Below are 23,294 nucleotides of genomic sequence, written 5' to 3'. Positions count from 1 at the left end.
AGTTTTTATATAATTCTTTACTTAATATGTTATATAAGTAGATGAAATTACGCGTACGCTTTTTGCATCGCATTGCATCGCATCATAATATACCGCTCCTCCATACTATTATTGTATCCTCCAACAACTTCTATGTTTCTTAACATAAGCTCAACATAATGAAGTTAATAATATATAATAGCTGCAAGTCCTGTTATAATAATAATTCATTTGGAACAATAAAATGATAAAAATGTAAATAAAAGGAAACTTGAGCAAAAATTAAAAATAAGTAAACAAAATGATATCCCCGCATTCTCTTTTCCCACGATAACCGGCAACCGGCAGTCAGCCTCGACGTCAACTCGACAAACGCGATTACGCGCCGAATTGTGCGCCGAGCGCGTCTTCAACTGTTCATTTATTAATTGAATTGAACACCACTGCGAACACTGAATCTTTTAGAGATTTGATATCTCTGAAAAGGTGACATCAACCAGAAATGCTGTCGTGGAGACCAGCTTATCTGCTGCTTGTCCTCGTCCGATTCTATTTCACGCTCTGTCCCTCGTATATTCACCCCGACGAGCATTTTCAGGGTCCCGAGGTCATTGCCGGTATGAAGATTGTTCAATTGTGCTCACAAATGGTTTTCTGATTAACTTCGCCAGGGGACGTCTTTGGATGGGATTGCAGTAAAACATGGGAATTCACAAGCGAAAAGCCAATTCGCAGTATTCTGCCAATGTGGTTGGCCTATGGAACGCCCATGACCATTGTCCGTTGGAATTATGGTTGTATGTTTGCTCACTGTGCTGCTCAATATTTAATTTACTCATTCTCTAGCCACTGTTAACCCTTATATTGTTTACTTTTGTCTTCGCATTTTCTTTTTCGTCGTTTCGTTCGCTCTTGGTATGTTTTTGTCACGCTATTTTACATCGATCTAACCTTCGAACAGAGGATTGGGCTCTTCAAGAGCTGGGCGGAACAGCAAAGATAAGAGCCCATTACCTGCTCATGGTAGCCAGTTCATACGTCACTTGGACCTTTCAAACACATACATTTTCCAACTCCATCGAGACTGTCGTTGTTGCTTGGTCTCTAGTCTTGATCCGACGCATTTCTTTGAAAAACTTTGGTGTAAGCTACCGTCTCTCCGACCTATAGTTGAATGATACTTATTGATCCAGCATGAACGTCATTTATGGTCTTGCAGTCTGCTTGGAGCCCTAGTGACGCTTGGTGTATTTAATCGGATTACGTTCCCCGCTTATCTTGCTCTGCCCGCGTTCTATCTAATTCCCCAGATTATGAAGTTGTGAGTTCGACCTGATAGATCTGTACATTGCATCTAACGACCAAGTCCCTCATCTGCAGTGTGCATAGTAGCGTCGGCACTAATTACAAGCTGCGTCGCCATCTACGTCGATACGTCCTACTATAAGACATCGTCAATTGTTGTCACGCCACTAAACAATCTTTTATATAATTTTCAGCCATCGAACTTGGCCAAGCACGGGATACATGCTCGATACACGCATATCTTGATCAATCTCCCACAGCTACTTGGCCCGTATTTGCTCTTCATCAGACCGCAAATTTCCATCACTTTTCTTTCTGCTGTGTCCGCAACTGTACTGCTCTCCATTTTTCAACACCAAGAAGCTCGATTTCTTGCTGCTGCAGTACCCTGTTTTCTCACTGCCGTCGAATTTCCTCAGGCCATTCTTGCGGTCCCAAGCCGGCGCAAATGCCTGATCGCTGGGCTATGTGCTTTCAACTTAATATTAGCAATTCTGTTCGGCATATATCATCAAGGCGGCGTTATTCCCGTACAGTCGCATTACATAAACCCTCATCTTGAAACAACGCGCGATGTCATCTGGTGGAAAACATATTCACCACCGGACTGGCTTCTAGGCCGCCGGACGGATCTGCAAGGTGGTCAAGAATTCATATATCGTGGCGGTCTTCGCTCTCCGGATCAAATTTCTACTTTGCTCTCAGAGGCATATAAGTCGCCGAATATTGCGGCTATCAGTGCTGTTAATGACCAGATAGGCGGCGCGCGGGTCTGGGATCTGATGGGCTCCGAAACAGAATACGTCTCTGTTCTACTATCCAAGCTGGTTGACATTCGGGTAGACAAAGAAAAGCAGATTCTTCTTGTCGCACCCACAGCGACTAAATCGCTGTATAAACTTCATGAAAACTCCAAGTTCAAGTTACATTTGGAGTATAAATATTCGCAGCATTTGAATCTCGACGATCTCGCTCCAGACTTTGACTTGGCCGCAAGACAGCACTTGGTTCTGGGATTTTGGGAATCGAAACTGCTCTTTTTTAGCCAGAATAAACCGGGATTGGGAGTATGGAGTGTTACTAGACGAGAATAGCTAATTTACAGTTAGATGTATATAATTAGAATAGAGTTAGTTATTAGGATCGACGATTCGACGAAACAAGCGGTTAAGCAAAATTTTTATTGTTAAGAGATATTTTGAGTTTCTATGAATCTTGGGTAGTAAAGCATATTGGTATTTAATTGAACTTCATATCATACATTTTAATACAATGTTTGCAGGTTTATTCACTTCCATGCTCAAACGATATACCCGCTAAAACGGTTTACATGGCGAGGCATGAGTCAATCTGCTGTCACAATCCAATCCAATCTTTATCCTTCTATATCTAAGATCACCACCGGGCTCCAGTATACGCCGCATGCTGTTGTTGAGAATGATAATGAGTTAATTCATTGGGCCCTAGAAATTGCTGCCTAGCTGCCATTTGACCAGGAGGTCCCGGTTGACCAGGTGCGGGAATGGGTGCAACTTGAATATGCTGAGGTAGACTGTAGAATTCCTGAGGTTGGCGCCATTGTCCGGCTTGAGAAAATAGTACATCCTGACGAGGTGGACCAGCCATAGCTTGAGGTTGAGATGTTGGTAGTTCATGATACATTTGTGGAGCTGGAGGACCGAGAGTCTGATAATATCCTGGAGAGATGTGGCCCTGAGGAACTTGTCCCAAAGGAATATGACCAGACTGTAGATGTCCAGGAGGAATATGTCCCGGCGGGATATTAGCAGGAGGTAAGTAATGAACTGGAGGGACATTAACATTTGCATAAAGAGGGATTTCTTCTCGGTGAATAGGCCCTTGGCTTCCTTGATTAGGTCCTTGGAAAGGAGTTGCGGCTGTATGTGACGGAGGATACAAATGTGGAGGCGGATATGGCGCATAATTCTGTCGAGGCATTTGTGCATGCTGAATATGTTCTGGGGCATATACCTGCTCTTGCGGAATCGGTGGATTCGTTTGATATGCTCTGCCATCCCAAACCGTAGGAGGAGGGGGTCGATTATCAATTAAATATGGCGGTTCAACTCTGTATGCTTGCGACGGATGTATTTGGCGCTCTGAATGTGGTTGAATAGGCTGTTGGATTTGCATTTGGATTTGCTGCTGCTGCTGCTGCTGTTGTTGTTGTTGTTGTTGTTGTTGTTGTTGTCGATATTCTATCGAATATCGTTCATGGGCAAGTTGCTGTTCTCGCTCTCGATCGCGTAGTAAACGCTCTTCTTTAATTTGATCAAAAGTAGGTATTTGTTGGGCCGGAGCTATATAATTCTGTGTTTGAACCGGCATTGGAACGGGTACAGGTGCAGATGTAGATCCAGAGATAGGAGTAGAGACAGAAATTGTGGACGTTTCACGATCAGGCATCGCTGTGGAGTCGGAGTAATTGCTAGAAACAGGAGCAGCGATAGACAAAACTGGAGGTTGAGATAACTGTATTTGTGTCGGTGTGGGCAATTGGAGCGTCGGATGTTCCGAAGACTGCTCGGCCGGATTCCACGTAGATCGTTCTGCAGTAACTGGAGAGATTCTAGATGCCTGAGCTTGATGCACTTGTTCACTATTTCGATGTTGCTGCAATGAGTCAACCTCGTGAAAATTCAACAGCTCAATCTCTGTTGCAGCAATCAATGATTTTATGGATAATCCGTAAACTCGACCCTCAGAAGGTTTTGAGGTTTCGGATATACTCTTTGTCTTCTCAGAGATCTCGATGGAATCAGATAAGGCAGATATCAGGAGGTCAAGAGAAGACATTGCTGGAGATGAAGCGTTTGAAGATACTGATGTAAGACCTAGAGAGTGCAGGTCGTTGTCTACTTCAGAATCTGACAGCTGCTCAGGGACCTGCGAGGGTACAACTGATTTTGGCCGATGTCGCTCATAACCTCGTTTTATATGTTCGATAGTCATAGGAGGTTTACATCTTATAGTTCTAGCATCTATCCGCTCGATTTCAATAATGTCAGGAGAGCACAGCATACGCTGCTGAAGTTCTACCTTCCTCTTTTGGAAGCATAACCAGATATTGCGTCTCTCGGCATTGATCTCTTTTAGTACCCTTGCGCGCTCAAGAGAGCGTCGCGCCCGAGCCCGAGCTACCTTGTAGTCGCGGTGAGAGGTGAAAGAAAGAAGTAAATGCTCAAGCATGACGCTCTTTGGCTTTAACATTATCTTGCTCGAAATCTGTGTCGAAACCGATAATGGGTCAAGGGCAGAGAGCTCTTGATCAAGAAAAAGTTCGAGAACACGAACAAACCGAGCAGAGTACGTAGAATAAGCGTCGGATAGAGCGGCCTGACGGGACTGGATCTCGGAGAGTTCCTGCGAATGAACAAAACGTTCCCCTACGTGAAGATGTTAGTAATGTTAAGACAACTCCACTAAGAGATCTCTCGTACGGTTTTTATCGGCAAGACTTTTTCTTGTAGTTCTCGAGGGCGAGGGATGGACGACCGGAGTAGAATTGTCAGCTGCTTTGATAGTGCGTTTGGAAGGTGTTGCAGGAGACTGGGAGACAAGAGCTGGCTCAGGGTCGTCGGAAATCTCGGCGGAGGCAGGACTAGGCGAGCAGGATTTGGAGCTAGTTTTGGAATCAACATTGGATTCGGCAGCGGGGGAAGCATGACCAGGACCTGAAGTTGGAGAAGTCGATGGTCCGGAAGAGCAGGAAGCCGAAGAAGATGCTGATGTGGAGGCATGAGCAGAGTGCATTATCGAGGACAGAGGTTGGTGTTGGTGGTGGTGGTGATGAGGAGAGGACAGGTTGACTGCAGACAGCAGACTCATGGCGGCGTGGCGAGATTTGGTTCAATGAATAGAAGCAAATGTTAGGGCGACTGAGTGTATAAATGAAGGAAGATAACAGGGAGCGATAGGAAACGAAAAGGAACGATACAAAATGACAAGATATGAAAGATGGTGGAAGGAAATGAAATATTTAGGAACGTAAAAGTAGTCAAAGTAGTCAAAGTAGATTCACGAAGAATCCACCTAAGAATTCCACTCCACTGTCAAAACGCCAAAAATTAGAATTTCAGGCAAATCGATCGAAGACTATTGAATGAGAATTAATCCAGCACCTTATAATCCTTTAAAATTCACGTTAGTTACGTAATTATAAACAAAGAAAGAAGGCGAAAAGGTAGACACCGCCATCGACCGGGCCAAATTGCGGATGAGGTCGTGGCTGATAGTTGGTGCACGGACATGTGGCTGAGACAGACAGTTGTAAATAGAGATTTGCCTGATTTGTATTAGTGTTAAGCCGGCAGAATTGGTGTGTTTTAACGAGCGTGTGATTGCAAATGATAAAATGATATGATGTTGTGGAAGAGAGATAGATGATAGGATACTTGAAATTATTACTGTAAGGTCTTGGACGAATACAGGATATATTATATGGTATAAATATGATCGTGCCTCGAAAGCAGAATAACGCACACAGCGTAGCAGTTTACATTACGGTCATGGTCGGCCAGCAGACCAGTCGTGCAGCCACCGTCAAGGAGGACTGACGGGGAGCTGCTATGGGAAGAGAACAAAATCTGGCCAGACAAGTAAGTACTCGCTCGAGCAGACAGTACTCGATTTCACTCACATATTGTAGATCAAATACAAGTTCTATTAGCTTGGTTTATATATCTTTTTAGTGACCGACTGCAAACCACCTTCCTCTCCATAAGACCGCATTTTGGTATCCATCTCATCACCCCGGTTCTCGTGGCATGCGCCTTTATTTCTCATACCGCCATTCTTCCTCATCCTCGTCCTGCACACCGTTCACGTTTTAGTTACAGGTGCAGCTCCGGCTTCTTCGATTGTTGGTCCTCGGTTGTCCTCGCCACTCTTCTGGCCTCCACTTTCCTCGTCCAATCCAGCGCTGCTGCTCCTAAGTGCGCAAACTGTTCCTCACCGGTCTCTGCCGATACTTGCACAGTTTATCTTACTCTCTTATCCGTCGTCCCGCCTCCGCTATTGCATTTGCGCTCTTTTCTTTCTTGCCTTTGTCTCTAGCTCCATAGTAATTCCTTGTGAGCCATCTTCTAATTCCATCCTCAATCTCTTCTAAAGTCCCTTCCTTTCCTTCAAACTTATCCTGCTTTCATCCCCCCCTCATCCCCTGCTCCCTCCAATAACAACCGCCCGGGCGTCCCACAGTCCCACTCAAGTAAGGTACCGGCCCCAAAATTTAAGTTTAGCTTTGTAGCAGGTGCCTGTGCATCCCTGCATGACCAGTAACCGACTCCTGGTACCGCATCTCTTCCCTCTAACCGGCAGTACCGCCGTCCGCTTACTCTCGACCCTGCTACGTCAAACGCCTCTTCCAGCCGCACTGACAGCCACTGAACCGCCCGCTTGGGACGCAACTAGTCCTTAGCGGGTATCCTAAGTTGAACTTTACGATTTGGCTTTTCTAGCGCGAACTTAGTTTGTCACGTCACATGATTATCTGTGCTATCGCTCTTCTATTAGCTGTGACATTATTATAATTTGAATGTTGTTCAATATAATACAATATATGTAATACAATATATGCATATATAATAAAGCATATTATGTAGATCGATACCAGTTTGCTGCATCATCGCCCAAACATTCTCCAACAGTAACTGTCTTGTACCCGGTTCGCTTCAAAACTTGCAAAAAGTATCCTGTCAGATGATACACCGTCTGGTTGTGAATATCATGCATGATCGCCAAAGTATCATCGGTCTTGACATCTTGTTCAGCAAACCATTCTCTGACAATTGCCCGACTGAGCGGAGCAAGCGCATCAGTAGTATGTAAATAGTCTTCTGTGTCGAGATCAAATAGAATCGCGTGGTATCCCATTTCCTCCAAAACCTCCAAACAGTCGTCGTTGCACTGCGAGTACGGAGGCCGGAAATAGGTAGGAAACTTGCCCAAGATATTGTTAAGTGCCATCTCGTTCTTTACAAGCTCCGCCCGCATCTCAGTTTTGGTGAGGGACGAGAAGTTGGCGTGCGACCACGAGTGCGAGGCGATCTGGTGGCCGTCCTCGCTCATCTTTTCAATCACGTCACGCCAGTCTTCGTCAATAGGACCTTTACCCAAGTTGTTGCCAACAATGAAAAACGTTGCCTTGACGTGATTTTCCCGTAGAATCGTAAGCAAGTCCTCCGTGTACTCATATGGTCCATCGTCATCTGCAAAAACTTCTGTTAGCGTTCCAACATCTCTCGAAAAAAATTAGCTGTACACACAAGTAATGGCCACATGTCCTGGATCGTTGCAGTCAATGATGAACTCGCCATAAGGCAGATCTCCAAGCAGAGTTCTCGCTATTGTGGAGGTATTCAGTCCCGAAGGGGTCATGTCCGCATCGCAGCGTCCATACCCAACTAGACAGTCAGGAGCGGCGCAATAGTCCGTCGAGTTTCCACACCAGCCGGAAGGCGAACAGCACTGGTCGTCCGTACAGATGTAGCCGTTAGTAGGACCGCAAGATCCGTCAGGCGACTCGGTTGTAGGATCAGTATCAGTATCTCCACTATCACTGTCGGACTCGCAAACTCCATAACCAGTCTGGCAGCCGGTCGAACAATAATCCGTCGAGGTTCCGCACCAGCCGGCCTCCGAACAACATTGACCGTCAGCACAAACAAAGCCAAAATTGCTGGCTCCACAAGATCCATCGTCGGCAGTGAGTCCAGTAGGCGCAGTTGTTGTGCTATTGTTACAGACACCGTACAAGGCCTGGCATCCTGTATCACAATAGTCTGTGGAAGTTCCGCACCACCCACTAGCGGAACAGCACTGTGCATCCGGACAGGTCCAGCCGTTCTCACCTCCGCACGAGGTGTCTGTAGAGACTTCGCGGACGTCGAGGATGACAGCATGCGCTGCTACGCGGACGACACTGCTGGTAGCGACGAGGGCTGCAACCAAAGCCAAAAAACTGCTTCTGAACATTGCAAACACGGCTGAAAGCTGGAAAGAGAACACACAACTCGAACAGAGCAAACCACGAAGAGAACAACAGGCGTATTTATCAGCCGGGTTCGAACGTCAAGACTGCCGGAGATTTCTGTCTGTTGCACTTTTGTCCCTAATATGCCGGCAGACGGTCATTAGCCGGACCCTATATGAATCCCTCAAGGAAGGGCGTTCCCTGCCTTCCTCCAAAACTCCGCAATATCAGTTTAATAAACACACAACGGAGTATCTGCATGCTAGCTGGAAACGACCAAATATGTACGTTGGGCTCGAACAGAACGCAACAGAACGCATTATCGCGCGCGCACTAGACTCGTGCGGAAGTACTTAGTCTGCACATATATTAAAGACCCGTATAATTAAGTCGACGATGCCCAACCACACACTATACTCCACCGCTGCGAGCGCGTCGATCCGGCTCGACGCGTGCAAATGCGGATTCATTGGCATGTTGAGATGACCTCTGCACGCCCACAACAGCCTCTTACTCTTCCCCTATTCTGTCTGTTCTGGTCGATCTGGCTGCGCTCCCTGTTCTGTTTCTCCGGATCCTGCTTTCCCGCGTCCATGCGCCTTCCGCAGCGCAAACTCAAAGGCCCCTAACTCGCATCGTTACGTAATCGCTTGTACGCCGCGCCGCGCCGCTCTTTGTCTGGTCTCGCGAAGCTGTCTCAGCGGTGCCTCAGTCCTCAGTCTTCAATCCTCAGTCCTCCAACCCTACGCCGGGCGTGCTCTCTGCACGCTGTCCGCGCCGTTCTTCACACACGGCTCACGCGTCTGTTTCTGCCTCCCCGTCTGCCTGTCTGCTTGTTTTGCTCCCCTTATTATTCAAGACAGGAGTGATGCACTTCTCCTAGCGTACCTTCATACATACAAAACACAGACACGCGCTCACGCTCATGCTCACGCACACGCTTAAACACTCACATAATAGCTTACATAACACACTACAAACACCTCTCCTCGTGTCTACAGGTCGTACTGCGCGCTGTCCCACAGCCAGGCCGTCCGCCAGCGCCGAACAGGTCGCGACTCTTCCAGTTCGATGCATAGCCAGTACGCTCGTTTCACCATTTCCACACTGCCCATCTGCTCGTAGATCTGGCCCAGTAACAGCCACGCCTCCGACGAGTCCCAGCCCTCCAGATGCGTGCATCCCCGTAGCAGCGCGTACGCGCGATCCCGTGCAACCGGTTGCTCGCTATCTGCAAGCTCCAGCAACAGTGCTGCAAGCCCGATGATCGCGGGATAATAGTCAATTGCAACCGTAAGGGCCGCCTCGAACGCTTCCTGTGCCTCATACTGCTTCTGCTGGGCCACCATAAGAAAACCGCGCTGTCCACTCGTTAGCAAATGCAGACCAAACAAAAAAACCAAAATCAGTAGCCAAGATCAGTAGCCCAGTTCGCTCACCTCTGCAAACGTATCCTCTTTGGCCCCGCCCAGCTGCGTAGCCTCAGTAATTGCTGTCCCGCTCTCTGTCCATCGTTCGGCCTTTCGAAACAGCCCTGCAACCAACAGCCACACGTCCCGCAGACACTGCATACTGATCGCCTTGAGTTCGGCATCATCAACACTCGTACTGTTGCGCAACACGCGGTTGCCGCGATTTTTGTTCTTCTCTATAATGTTCACCGCAGCCGTGGCCGCCGCCGCTCGCGAGTTCGCAGCGCTCCAGGACGCGCCGCTGCTGCTACTGTTTGCCGCCGTCATGCTCTGCGCCGTCATCACAGACGACTTCCGGGACCGCAGCGAGGCATCTGACAGTCGCCGCCTAATAGACCTCAAAACGCCGCCCTTGCTGAGTCCCTTGTGACGGGGCGAAATGTGTCGCATCTCAGCTAGGATGTCGGCCGAAACATTGCTACCACTTGCCAGATGCTCCTGAGGAAGCTTCTCCAGAACGCTTTTCTGCTGCTTGTCCGGCGCCCTCGCTGGTGGAAGCCGGCCCGGCGTCGACTGTCCGTAGCCAACTGCGTCCGATGCGAACGTGCGCGAGTGCGAGTTGGCAATCAGCATGATGCCCTCGTCATCCTCGTCCTCGTCATCGTCGTTCTCGCTGTTGTCACCGCTCGCGCCGCCGTCGCCATGATCGCCCCCGAAAACTCCCGCCACGGTCGTCAGCTCGATGGCCGGAGGCTCTACCGTCGGAACAACCTGACTCCGCTTCTTTTCTCTATCCGTCGACTTCGGCAGCGGAATTGCTGACGTCGAAGCCTCGTGGATCTGAGATTCCACCGTGTCCTCGTCCCATGTGAACAGCTCGTTGTAGACCGCAAATAGGCCGTCCGAAACATTTTCAAGTGCCGCTTGTACACCGCTCGTGGCCTCGATCAGAGCAATGTCCGTCATATGGAGCTGCAGAATCATACGCTTATCGACTAACGACACCGGCTTTTCTGATGTAGAGGCTCGGGTGCTAAGCTCCAGAGCTTCTTTAATGATCGAGCGGGCTTCCTGATTTGCGTCGCGAGCAGACAAACACAGGGACAAAACATGCGATGCGCCCAGATGGGTCTTGTCGATTTCCAGGGCCCGTCGGGCCAGCTCCTCTGCCCGCGGCACGTCACGCATCATTTGTGCCTGCAGAAGTGCATACTCGTAGTATACATTTCCATCATCACCGTAGAGCTCTAGTGATTTGCTAAAGGCACTGCTCGACTTTTCTGTGTATTCGGTTCGCATGTCGCAGTCCACAGCCGACCATGCTGAAAACATGTATGCAGACCCCACAGCCGCCCATGCGTCGGCCAATGATCGCTGAATTTCCTCCTTAGTCGGTACTGATCCAAGATACTCGGGCTTTCTCGTCTGGACTCCATTCGATAACTCTGACTGCGCTATAGTGATCCATTCCACAAGAGCCTGAGCCCGGGTCAGCGCGGGTTTCCGTTCCCGAACACACCGTACAGTCATCACAAGGCCAGCAGTGATCGTGCTGATAATCGTGAGCACATCGTCCGAATCTGATGCTCCCGCTCCCTTCAGCGCCATTTTGTGTTCCTGATTAGCAAGCTCAATATACCGGTCCAGTGCACGTTCAGCGTCGACGTAGTTACCAAGCACCGTCAGCACACTCAGCAGCGACCGTAAAATCATCTGTGACTGGTATGTCTTTGCCGCTGCTTTGTACAAAAACTCTGTCAGCATTCGCGCTGTAAGTCGGTCGCACTTTCCCCGTTGCTGCCAGGAAATCATGACTTGCGAGATGTATGTCATGAGTCCAGGATCATTAGGTTGGCCAGAGTGCGGGAACACGGCATTGTCAAGAATGTGTGCTGCCGTGGCAGTATCATAAGACTGTCGAGGCATTGCTGCACTGAGCTTTTGTGTTTTCGGGCAGAAGGCCGAATGATAATGCTATTGTAAATCCTTCCTAGGTCCCCAGACAATGGAGCAACCAGTTGTGAACTTATTTTCCAGTCAGAGCGAAAATGGGAAGCGTCTGCAGTTCGTAGTACTAAATGGCCAATCCAGTTGGATTCCAGAGTGCTGTTAGACCAGCAAGCCGTTCAAACCAGTAATACTTTTATAATTCAGGCAGCACAAGCGGCAATTGCTGATCGTATTCCTTCTCTTTGTTTTCAAACCGGTTAATCTTTCAACAGGGACAAAAGAGAGGTGCTTAATTGTCAGCAGCGCTAGTGGAGGCGTTTGTGGAATTCCTATACAATGTCCGCAGCACAGCAGCTGGGTAGTTGGGAAAGATACTAGCTAGCTGGCCGGCTGATCTGAGTGCTCATAGACGGAAGAGGTGGCCTAGCGCTTCTACGCAAAGAAATATATTGAAACTAAACTTGCCAAAAAAAGTCATCATGGTCGCGTCTGATACAATGCTATTCAATAACTCGCATTCTTTGACGAATGAAGGCAATCAAGATGCCAGCCTCCCAGATCAGACAAGTGCTAGACAGCTTGGAATTGACTTAGATTCTGACAAGATTGATGATTCTAAAAAGCAGATAGAATTGTATGCCAGTGAAGAAAACGTCCCAACTGGTATACTCGGTATAGAAGACAAAAATAATTGCGAGATCAGCAAAGTAACTCCTCAGAACGACAAGGAAGGGACGCAAGTTCACGACATGGTGTCGAACCAGACGGACTTTAAGCAAACCGAGCTTCACGAATATCTAGCACGTTCAGATCCAAGCATTCTTATTGACACAGCGTCTCTGAAAACTGATAGCAGCAACGATCAGCTAGAAATCACTGACTACGTAACTGATTACTCTATCACGCACGAGGCGTCCGATATGACTATACCAACTGTGGTTGATGAATGTTCACAAGAGCCTACTCAAAAAATATCTCAGCTCTCAGATGCATCAGTAGTCTCACATACTTTTGAGACCGCAGAGTGCATCCATGTTCCGAAGGAAGTTCAGCTAGAAGATCAAGTCCAAGGTCAGGTCCAGGTCCGACTCCCATTCATCACACAAAATGGTCTTGTGCAGCCTAATACAGACCAATCTCAAGATCTAACAATTCTGAATGGATCGACTGAACAGACACATTCATGCTCAGACTCAACGGCCGCCGTTGAAACCATTGACCAGGAAACCATTTCTATTGCGCGCAAATCAGAAGAAGATGACGTAATCAGTGATTATGAGAAAGGGCAAACCATTAACAAAAGGGCCAATCAAAGTTGTGAAATCAATGACGATCCATTTAATTCGGTACCTATCGAACAAAAGAAAAATATTAACCATATAGCAGCCCGCAGTTCAAGTGAGACTAAAAGAACCAAAAAAGGCTATATAGATATCAAAATCACTGCGGAACCCCCTGTCAAATCCATTCCACTAACTGATCGAGAAGCGAAGGTGAATATTGCTCATGAATATTGCTCACTATGTAAACTCAACACTTTCTAAATTTTTTGATAGGAAGACATGTTCCGCAGCCGAATTGCGCAGAAGCAAGAACAACTTGCGCGAATTCAAACAGAATACGACAGCTACCTAGAAAAACTAAAGTATTCGTCCACGAACGTATTTTTGCCGTGTACTGAAATCAAGCTAATCCAACAACAGATGCAAAGATCCTCAACAAACGATCAAGAACCACATCCAACTTCTGAAGAGTTACAACGAGATACGAGATATCGGATTAGGGTTAATAGGAATGGTGAGTAGGAATCCTTTAGAACATGGAGGCCGAACAAAATATTGGGGAAGCTTGGTTAGGCTGGGTAAGCAAGTAATCGTTTGAGTTTTGTACTGATTTGGAAATGATCTAGATTGCAGACACGAAAGGTGTCCAGCTGAAAGAAGCTTTGGATGAATATGGAATGAGTTTAGACGACTGATTAGTTGTGTTGCTGTGTTGAGCTGACTGGATCTTGCACCTGTCTCGGTGATATAGAAGCACTTGGTCTGCCTCAACTCTACACCACACCGCCGTAACTTGCTCAAAAATTATTTGTTCAACGGAGGAGGACTCGGAGGCATGGGCCGTCAAGGTGGGGGCGGGGAAAACAGAACTAATGGACTGGATGAATGGACTGCTCCAGGGGTGTTTGAACTTTGCTTTTATTCAAAATCTCGATACTACCTTCCCTTGTTGGGGAGTGATAGCCATATAGCTTCTACACCTACGAATGATATATATGGATATAAGTACAAATCATTGTTGTTGGGCAAACATGTTGAAATGAGATGAACCAAATTGCTACGAAGTACTCATAGCTCTCTTATACTATCTATCGCTTTGTTTTATTACTTGTTGAATTAACCAGCCGTCGAGTACGGATGAGTAAAATATACATCCATTGTCTATTTGTCTCATAAACTGAGTGAATTATGAAAGATTGTTTCGCAGTCTATCCAATTCATGTTATCATCAGATTATTATTGTATCTGAAGGGTTACATCTACCTCTGTTGATCGATGGGGGGCGGGTGATGGCCACGCCGCTCTGACTGTGGCAGTCCGTCATCACACGGACTAAAAACGTCATGGGGACTTAAAAGCAGGAGAACAGTAATCCTTGTTGGATCGCATAGTCGTTGGCGATGACCAGCAGTGATTGAATGAAACAATTTGCACGAGTTTCGTTTGCATTGTTCAACAAGAAACCAGTACTGGTACAATTTAAGCGAGTCGACCTTCCATAGTTTGTAGATAAACACTGTACACCGTTGAGATCAAAATAAGTCCGGTTATTCTGCGGCAGACTATTTGGGAAATTTTTTTCTCTTGCTTTGTCTTCTTGACCCTCCCCCACCACCAGCACTGGCAGAGGGTTGTCATTACTGTATGTTCTTTACCTCAAGCTAGTGGGTGGAACTCGAGCTGCTCGCTCAATCATAACTCGTCGTTTGTTGAATATTTGACTCACACCCTACTTCACTTGTCCCTGCTCACTCTCAGAAGTCGGGCTTCCCCACAACGTTCTCCTTCTTCCCCACCCAAAAAAACTATTTTCAAAGCTCTACTTGCTGCGGTTGCTCTACCCGGCATCTATATAATAATTGCCAGTTCTACCTTGCCATTTCTGGTTTCTAGTTTTTGCGACACTGTATTCTTACCTCGCAATTTTTAAGCAAAAATGACTGAAAACTTGGAAAAAGTGCTTCAGCCTACGCTTGTGCAGGACGAGCGAGAAAATGTAGCGTTCGCTACTCAAACTGAAATCGATCCAGAGGACATCGTTCCCCCAGATCCAGCTTTAATGGACCGCATTTATAGGTAAGTGCTTTCTACGAATCTCGTGTTCGTGATTGCTAATGGCTTATAGGAAGCTAGATCTCAGAATTATACCTGGTACGTTTACGACAGGTCCATTTACAGACTGGCTCAAACTTTGTACTGACATATTTAGCTTTATGGGTGCTCTACTTTCTAACATCTGCAATTCGGTCAAACGTGTCGCTTGCGTTGACAATGAACGCTGAGGAAGGAGATACTTTAGTCGAATATCTCCATCTTAACAGCCACCACACTTCGCTCGGTCTGGCTCTATATTATGTCGGCTACGTCGTCTTCGATGTACCATTCAACATTATCATGACTATGGTCGCTCCGCACGCCTGGATTAGCAGAACTGTGACTGGAATTGGTATTGTAGGTGCCTGTATGGCTGCCATGAAGGCTGCCTGGAGTTTTATGTACGTACATCTCTCAAAGTCTAGAGTCCCTCGTTAACAGGGTTTAGTTTTCTACGTCTACTTTTAGGAATCATGACCGCTGGTCTTTGGCCTGGTATGGCTTACTATCTGACCATGTGGTATCCACCCCACCGATGCTCACAGCGAATTGGTTATTACTTCACTGCAGCACAGCTCTCGGCGGCCGTTGTTGGTTTGGTATCGGCTGGATTTCAGTATATGAATATGGACCGTGGATTAACGGGATTTGCCTGGATGTTTCTGATTTATGGCCTGGTTACGATCGTTGTTGGCATTTCCCTTTTGTGGTGGCTCCCTGATCGACCAAAATTGCGTCCTGGAGAATTTTCCGGCTGGCGTCGTCTGCTACCCAAACAAAAGCCTGTTCTTAATGAAGAGGACTCGCGTCTCCATTATATGGACATGCGATCCACCTATGTTCCTCATAAGTGGACACTAAAAAACATTGCAGAGATTCTACTTGATGTGCGTCTATACCCGCTTGTGATGATGTACTTTGGTGTTGTAGGCACCGGTATCGGTCTTCAGAACTACGCAACTATTATTATAAAGTCTATCAACGAGAACTGGTCATCTGTCGACTTGTCTTTGCTTTCTGCACCGATCTGGATTTGCGATTTGATTGGAATTTTACTTGTTACAGGATTTTCCGACAAATTCCATAACCATCGTGCGGTTTTTTTCACCGGACCTTGCTTGGTGATAATAACCGGGCTTTTGGTCATGACATATGCCAAGCACGCATGGCCTCGATACGTTGGAATCCTGATAACTGGTTTTGGCCTCGGACCTACTGTGCCCATTTGTATGACCTGGACTGCTGAAATTTTTCAGCCTCGCCACGGTGAGGTTGGAACTGCTGTTGCAGTGGCAGTTGTTTCTGGCCTTGGAAACTTGGGTTCTGTTACTACAACATACGCACTCTATAGTGGATGGCCTGCTGATGCTGTTCACAGATATAGAAATAGTAACATGGTGATGCTTGCCCTGGTTGGCAATAGTATTATGTTCGCAGGTGTCTGCTCACTGCTTCGACGATTTTTGGGCGATCCCATGACCAGAGAAGAGCAGTATTCGCAACAGCATGGTGCTACATATATTAGTTCTAGTCCTGGAGATGAGAACGGCGCTGGTGCCATAAACCATGAGCTCAAAACTGCCGAGACAAATCAGACGGCAGAACCTGTCTCTGCTGCTAACAAGTTTTAATTTCGAATTAGAAGTATAGTGTTTAATTAGCTGGATAGGTAAAATTAGGATAAAGGTTATAAGACTGTAGCTTAGGATAGATTAATTGGATTATTGTTTTGATAAAAGGTTATAACCAAAAGAAGATCATTTGCATGTTCACTATGTACAATCAATTAGTCGCAACGACCATCTTTCCAGCCATCTTTCCAGCGCTGCTTCCACAAATTACAGTCGAAAATTGGCTTTCCCAGCTTACGATTAACCTCATTATGAGCATCGCAGACCCATTTTCCAAAATCTTCCTGTGTCGAAACTTTCGGTTCATTGCCTGGCTTTGCCGTCCACTCTCGAAAATCAGATGCACAAGACCAACAGGGATAGATATTTCCAAAAATTCGAAGAAACGACTTTATATCTGATTGCTGCTCCGCGGAAGCAGTTTCAGGATATGTAGCTGCGACAGAATGCAAAAAAGTCCAAGTTGAACGACCGATTTCATTAACATCCGGTGGGCAATCAGCGGCAGTAGGCTTGGACGCGGCGAGAGCAGGAGCTATGCCCTTCGCCTTGCGAAAGTCGAGCAGTGAATTACATGTTCGACATCTGTTGATAAGATATATCAGTAAAATATAATTTTCGAAGGTCAAGCTTAGATGCAACAGTCAACTCACGGTTTTCCGTCAGGTCCTATAACATAGCCCTTAGGTAAAGTAGTCTTGCTGTTTTTTTCGTTGTCACCAGGTTTTTTGCCCGACGGCGAAACTGGGGGACTCTCAACCTGTTCGACTAATATATCTGACATCTACAATTATTTGACTTCTTGCAGGCGCTGTCACAAACGCTGAATTATCTGAACACAAGATTGAAATCAAGTAGACTTTATTGTGGAGACATGCTTACATTGGGTAAGCAGTTTCTGCAGTCGGACCAATGTCGTCACTTTTACAATACAAGCAAAACAAGGATAACCACCTGAAAACAGGAATTATTGATCTTTTTCTTGATTATTTAATTATTTTTTTCCCTCTACATTTATTAGGACAGATATATATTTATGCAAGCACAACACTTCTCGAATTTATACCTAGAAGGAATCTGTAATTAATGGGTCTTGTATACATGGCAAGAGCATCACGTGAATTCTTGACTGCCACGTAAACATGTGCAGCTCCTTTCCTAACTATTGTCAGCATCACGTGAATGGGTCTCGAAGCGACTAGCAAAAGGCCAGGTTCTTGCTGTCGAAGGCTTAAGCTATCTCGCGATTAACTAAAGACAATTACATCTCTGCCAGTTTTGGTTTCGATTCTCTCCTATAAACCAATTCGATCAAAGTCAATTGTCGCCCTATTCGATTTGTTTTTTGACGCCAATTTGATTGCGATTGAAATACTTGTCTTACAAACCTTTTTCTCCTTGTTTTTGGCCAGTTTTTTGTCCGTTTAGCCCTCGTGGTTTTGCTTCGTCTTCCCGCTCGGATATCTCCTCGGCTACAAGAAATTTTTCGTTAGATGTCTGCTTCTCAACAGAATCCTTCGTATTTTCAGGCGAACAACGCCTATTCGGCGAGTGGTGTTCCTCAGTACGGTATTCCGGCCCAAGTTGCCCCACCTCCTGCTGGTGTTCAACTGGGTATCTCGCAGCAAGCTCAGCAGCCAGGTATTCCATCAGATATTGCTGCCCCAGCCGGCGATGGGAGTGAATTGTCTGCAGCTGCTGGTGTAGCTCCTCCACAACATGATCAGCCTATTGCGGCTGCCCATAAGTCTCGTCGAGCCTATGCCGTAGAGCAGTACGCCTATGGCTCTGGCGCCATTGCTAATGATCTAGGTGGTACTCCTCCCGTGGATCCATCGGCGGTTGCTGCTCCATATGGCCAGCCTGCCATTACAGCGGAAACATCTACCTATTCGCCAATGGGTGGCGTTACATCTGGGATGCAACCCTCGAGTTCGACTCCTGGTATTCCTGCAACTCCTGCCTATGGTGGATATCAGCCAATAGCAGGTCAAACAGCTGCTGTCTCCACTTCGAGCAGTGGATTTGTTCAGCAATTTTCGAACCTTGGTCTCGGGGGTTCGACAGCTTCTAAGGCAGCCACACCAGCTCCATCGGTGAGTAGGACTTGCGGATTTCAAGCTAACGCTGAATCAGTAATTGACAAGAATCTAGAGTATCCCACTGAATCAGTTATATAATATCGATCTACTTCAGCAAACTCCACCAACTATTTCTGATTTAAGTCTTCCCCCTCCTCCGATCATTCTTCCTCCTAATGTAAGTATTTTAGTATCAGTTTCACTTTTTATCTTGGCAACTAAATAATTCATAGGCTTCTGTGACCAACAACCCTAATGTAAATTGCCCGCTTCCTTATATGCGATCAACCTTGAATGCCGTTCCTACCAGCTCTTCATTGCTGAAGAAAAGTAAAATTCCTTTTGCACTTATTATTCAGCCTTACACTACACTTCGGGCCGAGGAGGCGCCAGTTCCGGTTGTGTCGGACTCGATTATTTCTCGCTGCAGACGTTGTCGGAGCTATATCAACCCATTCATCACCTTCATTGACCAGGGTCATAAGTGGCGATGCAATATGTGTAATTTGACCAATGACGTGCCCACTGCGTTTGACTGGGACGCACGCAATCAAAAACAAGTTGATCGCTGGAGTCGTGTAGAGCTGAACAACTCGGTTGTTGAATTTGTTGCTCCTCCAGAATATATGGTTCGTCCTCCGCAGCCATTGGTATATGCATTTTTGATCGATGTCAGTGCTCCCGCAATTGCGAGTGGCTTGGTGGCCACGACTGCTCGTACAATTCTGGAATCTTTGGATCGTATTCCGAATAAGGATAAGCGCACTCGCCTTGCATTTATTGGTGTTAGCTCTTCCTTGCATTACTTTTCTGTTGCTCCAGGATCTGTTCCTAACATGCTTGTTGTTTCGGATCTTGAGGAGCCTTTCTTACCCGTGCCACATAATTTGATGATGTCTTTGACAGATTGTCGGCAGGGCATTGAAACACTTCTGTCCAAGATGAGCGACATGTTCACCAATACTACTGGCACAACTACTAATGCCATGGGGCCTGCTCTCAAAGCTGCCCATCAGCTGATCGGCAACATTGGCGGCAAGATAATTTGTTTGATGGCTAGCCTGCCCAATGTCAATCCAGGAAAACTTGAGCCACGCGACGACAAAAAGTCTATGGGTTCTTCGGTTGATAAGTCTCTACTTCACACCCAAAACTCCTTTTATAAGAGCTTTGCGGTAGAGTGCAGCAAGAGCCAAGTATCTGTGGATATGTTCCTGTTTTCTGCTGTCTATCAGGACGTTGCATCGCTCAGTAACTTGCCCCGTTATACTTCTGGTCAGACTTACTTTTATCCCGGCTGGAACGCTGGACGTCCTGAAGATGCCATTAAGTTTGCTCACGAGTTTAGCGAGCATTTGTCGATGGAAGTTGCTCTTGAAGCGGTATTGCGCGTGCGAGCTACGAATGGAGTTCGTATGAGCACATTTTACGGAAACTTTTTCACTCGCTCTTCTGATTTATGTGCGTTTCCGTCGTTCCCGCGTGACCAGAGTTATGCAGTGGAAGTAGCGATCGATGAGACGATTACGAAACCATTTATATCTTTGCAAGCGGCTGTTTTGCACACTACATGTGAAGGTGAGCGACGAATTCGAGTGATCACGTTGGCAATTCCGACAACTTCAAGTCTTGCAGATGTTTATGCATCAGCGGACCAGGTGGCGATTTCAGCGTATTTTGCGCAGCGAGCCGCGGAGAAAGCATTTTCTGCGGGAATTCAGGACGCTAGAGATTTGGTAGTTACTCGGCTTGCGGAGATGTTGCAGACCTATCGTAAAGAATTGATGACGTCGAATGTTGGAGCATCGGCGCCGTTACAGTTTTGTTCGAATCTTCGATTGCTTCCGCTTTTGGTTCTTGCGTTGGTGAAGAATGTAGGACTTCGGAAGTCGGCTCAGATCCCGGTTGATTTGCGAGCCTCTGCGCTGAATTTAATAGGAACTTTGCCAGTGAAGTATTTGATGCAGTACATACACGCGGATCTTTACTGTTTGCACAGTCTCCCAGCGGAGGCTGGATATCCAGACGAAGCTACGGGAGAGATTGTTCTTCCGCCAAAGATGAATCTGACATCTGCTCTGATTCAACGATACGGATTGTATCTGATTGATGATGGCCAAACAGAATTTTTGTGGGTTGGTCGGGAAGCAGTTCCACAGCTGATTATGGATGTCTGGGGATTACCTTCGTTGGAGCATGTTAAGACTGGAAAAGCGTCGCTACCTGTTGTGGAGGGCTCTGAGCTGTCGAAGCGGATAAACGCGATTGTTGGCAAGCTTCGGGAAAAGAAGGGATCAATTGTGTGGCCAAATTTGTATGTTGTCCGTGAAGACGGCGATCCTGCACTAAAGTTGTGGGCGTCTACGTTTTTGATAGAAGATCGTGCGGATATGGGTCAGAGCTATATGGAATTTTTGACAGGAATGCGAGAACGAATTAGTTAGTTTTGTTTGAAGAGAGGAGGTCATTAAATGAGGAGATGGCGGAGGATTATATAGTCTGCAGTTGTATTACATTATTAAGTCATGTGTTATTATTGTTATCTTTCTATCTTATTATGTTAGTATAAGAAATTGTATTCTGAAACAGATGGAGTAAGCTATTACGTAATTTTCAGTGTGCAAATGAATTAAAGTTGGGAACTGAGGAGGCGTCTGGACACGCGTTAGAATGTGAAGACAGGGAGTGCTTAATTCTGTTTTAAGGGTTGATATTGGTGAGAATAGTTTTAAGGATATAATATACGGTTTTTCTAGAATATCACATACATTGCTTCATATCAGTTATAACTTCGAAACTACAAATATAAGGGCTCAGCAAGCAGGATCAAATCTTCGAATAAATAATTACTCGATTAGGACGGATATCGAACATTGACTATAATTCCATTATCAAGCGCAACTAAAAGACTAAACTAAAACGATTAAATATTGAAATGGCGTTTCAGTCAAATCCTAGAAAATTTTCGTTTAACGTATCGGATCAGTACGAGATTCTTGATGTTGTCGGCGAAGGTGCTTATGGAGTAGTATGGTAAGATCTGATCAGGGCCATTTGAGGATGTCTTGGTTGACTGAAATAGTTCCGCGCTGCATAAACCGTCTGGCCATAAAGTGGCGATTAAGAAGATCACACCCTTTGCACATTCAATGTTCTGTTTGCGAACACTGCGAGAGATGAAGCTGTTGAAGTATTTCAATCATGAAAATGTATGTAAATTTGAACATGCTAAGATTAGGAATTCTGACCATGCAGATCATTTCGATACTAGATATTCAGCGCCCGACAAGTTTTGATACTTTTACAGAGGTTTATTTGATCCAGGTGTGCAAATTGGAGATGGAGATTTCATTCTAGCAGAGTATAGCTGACATTGATAACGGCAGGAATTGATGGAAACTGATATGCATCGTGTGATCCGTACTCAAAAGCTGTCTGACGATCACTGCCAATATTTCATTTACCAGACACTGCGTGCATTGAAAGCAATTCATAGCGCGAATGTACTTCATCGGGATCTAAAGCCGTCGAACCTCCTTCTAAATGCAAACTGTGATCTTAAAGTATGCGATTTCGGACTCGCTCGTTCGGCTGCTGAAAGTACAGACAACAAAGGCTTTATGACGGAATACGTGGCGACGCGATGGTATCGAGCCCCCGAAATCATGTTGACGTTCAAAGAATATACAAAGGCCATTGATATGTGGAGCGTGGGTTGCATTCTAGCGGAGATGCTGGCTGAAAAGCCTTTGTTTCCCGGCAAAGATTATAGAAGCCAACTCAATTTAATTCTGGATGTACTTGGAACGCCTACAATGGAAGACTATTATGCCATCAAGAGTGTTCAGGCGCGAGAATACATCCGTGTGTTGCCTTTCCGCAAGCGCGTTCCGTTCGCGACGTTGTTTCCAAACGCGAATCCTCTTGCAGTGGATCTATTGGAGAAGTTGTTGACTTTTAGTCCGAACAAGAGGATAACAGTCGAGGAGGCATTAAAGCATCCATATGTTGCTGCCTATCATGATCCTGAAGACGAACCTACAGCGGATCCAATCCCAGAGGAATTTTTTGACTTGGACCAGCGAAAAGAGGAACTATCGAAAGAACAGTTAAAACGTAAGTACATATATTTTGAGAAGGCGATTTAGCATGATAGAATTTCAGGTAGGCAGTTAGATAGGCTTGCAGCAGGTCTGGTATGCATGAGATGGATAAGTGTGCAAGTGCACAGTCAATCAACATTAAGCTGGTTTGAAAATGCAATTTAACGAAAGAATAATGAGAGCTGTTAGATGTTCGGAGTTTGGCATTCTAAACCGATGAGTAGTTGGAAGTTGGCTCAAGGCGATCGGAAACGGCCGTCTACAGATCAGCCATAAAAAGCAACACGGCGATGTGCAGAAATGAAGAGAGTGTTATTAGAGCGACGGAATTGGTCAGGACAAGTGAAGGATAACAGAAAAAGCGTGTACAGAGAATTTGAGCGAAAACGTGGATAGAATACTGACATTGGGATTGGGTGAAGAAGCGCTCTGAAAGGTGCCGGCTGAATGGTAGATGCGCAA

The 23,294-nt window shown here is 46.2% G+C and overlaps 9 protein-coding genes across 9 annotated transcripts; 5 read left to right on the top strand and 4 right to left on the bottom strand.

The window, feature by feature from the left end:
- The first annotated feature begins 320 nt into the window (after nt 1-320).
- V1516DRAFT_669412 (Alg9-like mannosyltransferase family-domain-containing protein) lies at nt 321-2,747 on the top strand. Its single transcript, XM_066921174.1, has 6 exons — nt 321-596; nt 651-776; nt 826-894; nt 941-1,122; nt 1,173-1,300; nt 1,346-2,747. The coding sequence occupies exons 1-6, from the start codon at nt 482-484 to the stop codon at nt 2,376-2,378; spliced, it is 1,653 nt and encodes a 550-aa protein (XP_066780280.1). The 5' UTR covers nt 321-481; the 3' UTR covers nt 2,379-2,747.
- V1516DRAFT_669408 (uncharacterized protein) lies at nt 2,470-5,460 on the bottom strand. The gene is made up of 2 exons (XM_066921173.1): nt 4,746-5,460; nt 2,470-4,691 (listed from the first exon to the last, which is right to left on the bottom strand). Exons 1-2 carry the CDS (start codon nt 5,131-5,133, stop codon nt 2,680-2,682), a joined length of 2,400 nt encoding a protein of 799 aa, XP_066780279.1. The 5' UTR covers nt 5,134-5,460; the 3' UTR covers nt 2,470-2,679.
- A 1,311-nt stretch (nt 5,461-6,771) lies between these two features.
- Nucleotides 6,772-8,776, bottom strand: V1516DRAFT_95950 (uncharacterized protein). The gene is made up of 2 exons (XM_066924357.1): nt 7,572-8,776; nt 6,772-7,514 (listed from the first exon to the last, which is right to left on the bottom strand). The coding sequence occupies exons 1-2, from the start codon at nt 8,278-8,280 to the stop codon at nt 6,901-6,903; spliced, it is 1,323 nt and encodes a 440-aa protein (XP_066780278.1). The 5' UTR covers nt 8,281-8,776; the 3' UTR covers nt 6,772-6,900.
- V1516DRAFT_95949 (uncharacterized protein) lies at nt 8,777-11,867 on the bottom strand. The gene is made up of 2 exons (XM_066924356.1): nt 9,718-11,867; nt 8,777-9,639 (listed from the first exon to the last, which is right to left on the bottom strand). Exons 1-2 carry the CDS (start codon nt 11,614-11,616, stop codon nt 9,274-9,276), a joined length of 2,265 nt encoding a protein of 754 aa, XP_066780277.1. The 5' UTR covers nt 11,617-11,867; the 3' UTR covers nt 8,777-9,273.
- Nucleotides 11,868-12,119: 252 nt separating this feature from the next.
- Nucleotides 12,120-13,618, top strand: V1516DRAFT_683556 (uncharacterized protein; the record flags this gene model as incomplete). The annotated part of the gene is given in 5 exon segments (XM_066923516.1): nt 12,120-13,133; nt 13,197-13,285; nt 13,344-13,437; nt 13,457-13,501; nt 13,550-13,618. The coding sequence occupies 5 exon segments, from the start codon at nt 12,120-12,122 to the stop codon at nt 13,616-13,618; spliced, it is 1,311 nt and encodes a 436-aa protein (XP_066780276.1).
- Nucleotides 13,619-14,859: 1,241 nt separating this feature from the next.
- V1516DRAFT_683555 (major facilitator superfamily domain-containing protein) lies at nt 14,860-16,648 on the top strand (the record flags this gene model as incomplete). The annotated part of the gene is made up of 4 exons (XM_066923515.1): nt 14,860-14,999; nt 15,049-15,074; nt 15,133-15,418; nt 15,466-16,648. 4 exons carry the CDS (start codon nt 14,860-14,862, stop codon nt 16,646-16,648), a joined length of 1,635 nt encoding a protein of 544 aa, XP_066780275.1.
- Nucleotides 16,649-16,686: 38 nt separating this feature from the next.
- Nucleotides 16,687-17,650, bottom strand: V1516DRAFT_669396 (ERV/ALR sulfhydryl oxidase domain-containing protein). Its single transcript, XM_066921172.1, has 2 exons — nt 17,302-17,650; nt 16,687-17,233 (listed from the first exon to the last, which is right to left on the bottom strand). Exons 1-2 carry the CDS (start codon nt 17,430-17,432, stop codon nt 16,804-16,806), a joined length of 561 nt encoding a protein of 186 aa, XP_066780274.1. The 5' UTR covers nt 17,433-17,650; the 3' UTR covers nt 16,687-16,803.
- Nucleotides 17,651-18,141: 491 nt separating this feature from the next.
- Nucleotides 18,142-21,173, top strand: V1516DRAFT_662159 (uncharacterized protein; the record flags this gene model as incomplete). Its single annotated transcript, XM_066920423.1, has 3 exons — nt 18,142-18,744; nt 18,803-18,907; nt 18,963-21,173. The coding sequence occupies 3 exons, from the start codon at nt 18,142-18,144 to the stop codon at nt 21,171-21,173; spliced, it is 2,919 nt and encodes a 972-aa protein (XP_066780273.1).
- Nucleotides 21,174-21,664: 491 nt separating this feature from the next.
- V1516DRAFT_618134 (mitogen-activated protein kinase) lies at nt 21,665-22,877 on the top strand (the record flags this gene model as incomplete). The annotated part of the gene is made up of 4 exons (XM_066919394.1): nt 21,665-21,762; nt 21,812-21,938; nt 21,985-22,053; nt 22,116-22,877. 4 exons carry the CDS (start codon nt 21,665-21,667, stop codon nt 22,875-22,877), a joined length of 1,056 nt encoding a protein of 351 aa, XP_066780272.1.
- Between the last annotated feature and the right edge of the window lie 417 nt (nt 22,878-23,294).

The sequence above is a fragment of the Lipomyces oligophaga genome, assembly GCF_038497815.1.
Source record: "Lipomyces oligophaga strain CBS 7107 unplaced genomic scaffold V1516scaffold_1, whole genome shotgun sequence".
Lineage (NCBI taxonomy): Eukaryota > Fungi > Ascomycota > Lipomycetes > Lipomycetales > Lipomycetaceae > Lipomyces > [Lipomyces] oligophaga.
This window is presented reverse-complemented; position numbering and strand designations above follow the sequence as displayed.

Bases quoted from the DNA above. Each gene is read 5' to 3' on its own strand.
- V1516DRAFT_669412 (XM_066921174.1), top strand. From the start codon at position 482: ATGCTGTCGTGGAGACCAGCTTATCTGCTGCTTGTCCTCGTCCGATTC. The intron at 777-825 runs GTATGTTTGCTC...CTCATTCTCTAG, and splicing joins TGTCCGTTGGAATTATGGTT to CCACTGTTAACCCTTATATT. The intron at 1,301-1,345 runs GTGAGTTCGACC...CTAACGACCAAG, and splicing joins ATTCCCCAGATTATGAAGTT to TCCCTCATCTGCAGTGTGCA.
- V1516DRAFT_669408 (XM_066921173.1), bottom strand. From the start codon at position 5,133: ATGAGTCTGCTGTCTGCAGTCAACCTGTCCTCTCCTCATCACCACCAC. The intron at 4,692-4,745 runs GTACGAGAGATC...ATCTTCACGTAG, and splicing joins AAGTCTTGCCGATAAAAACC to GGGAACGTTTTGTTCATTCG.
- V1516DRAFT_95949 (XM_066924356.1), bottom strand. From the start codon at position 11,616: ATGCCTCGACAGTCTTATGATACTGCCACGGCAGCACACATTCTTGAC. The intron at 9,640-9,717 runs GTGAGCGAACTG...ACGAGTGGACAG, and splicing joins AAGAGGATACGTTTGCAGAG to CGCGGTTTTCTTATGGTGGC.
- V1516DRAFT_669396 (XM_066921172.1), bottom strand. From the start codon at position 17,432: ATGTCAGATATATTAGTCGAACAGGTTGAGAGTCCCCCAGTTTCGCCG. The intron at 17,234-17,301 runs GTGAGTTGACTG...TCTTATCAACAG, and splicing joins ATAGGACCTGACGGAAAACC to ATGTCGAACATGTAATTCAC.
- V1516DRAFT_95950 (XM_066924357.1), bottom strand. From the start codon at position 8,280: ATGTTCAGAAGCAGTTTTTTGGCTTTGGTTGCAGCCCTCGTCGCTACC. The intron at 7,515-7,571 runs GTGTGTACAGCT...AAGTTTTTGCAG, and splicing joins AGGACATGTGGCCATTACTT to ATGACGATGGACCATATGAG.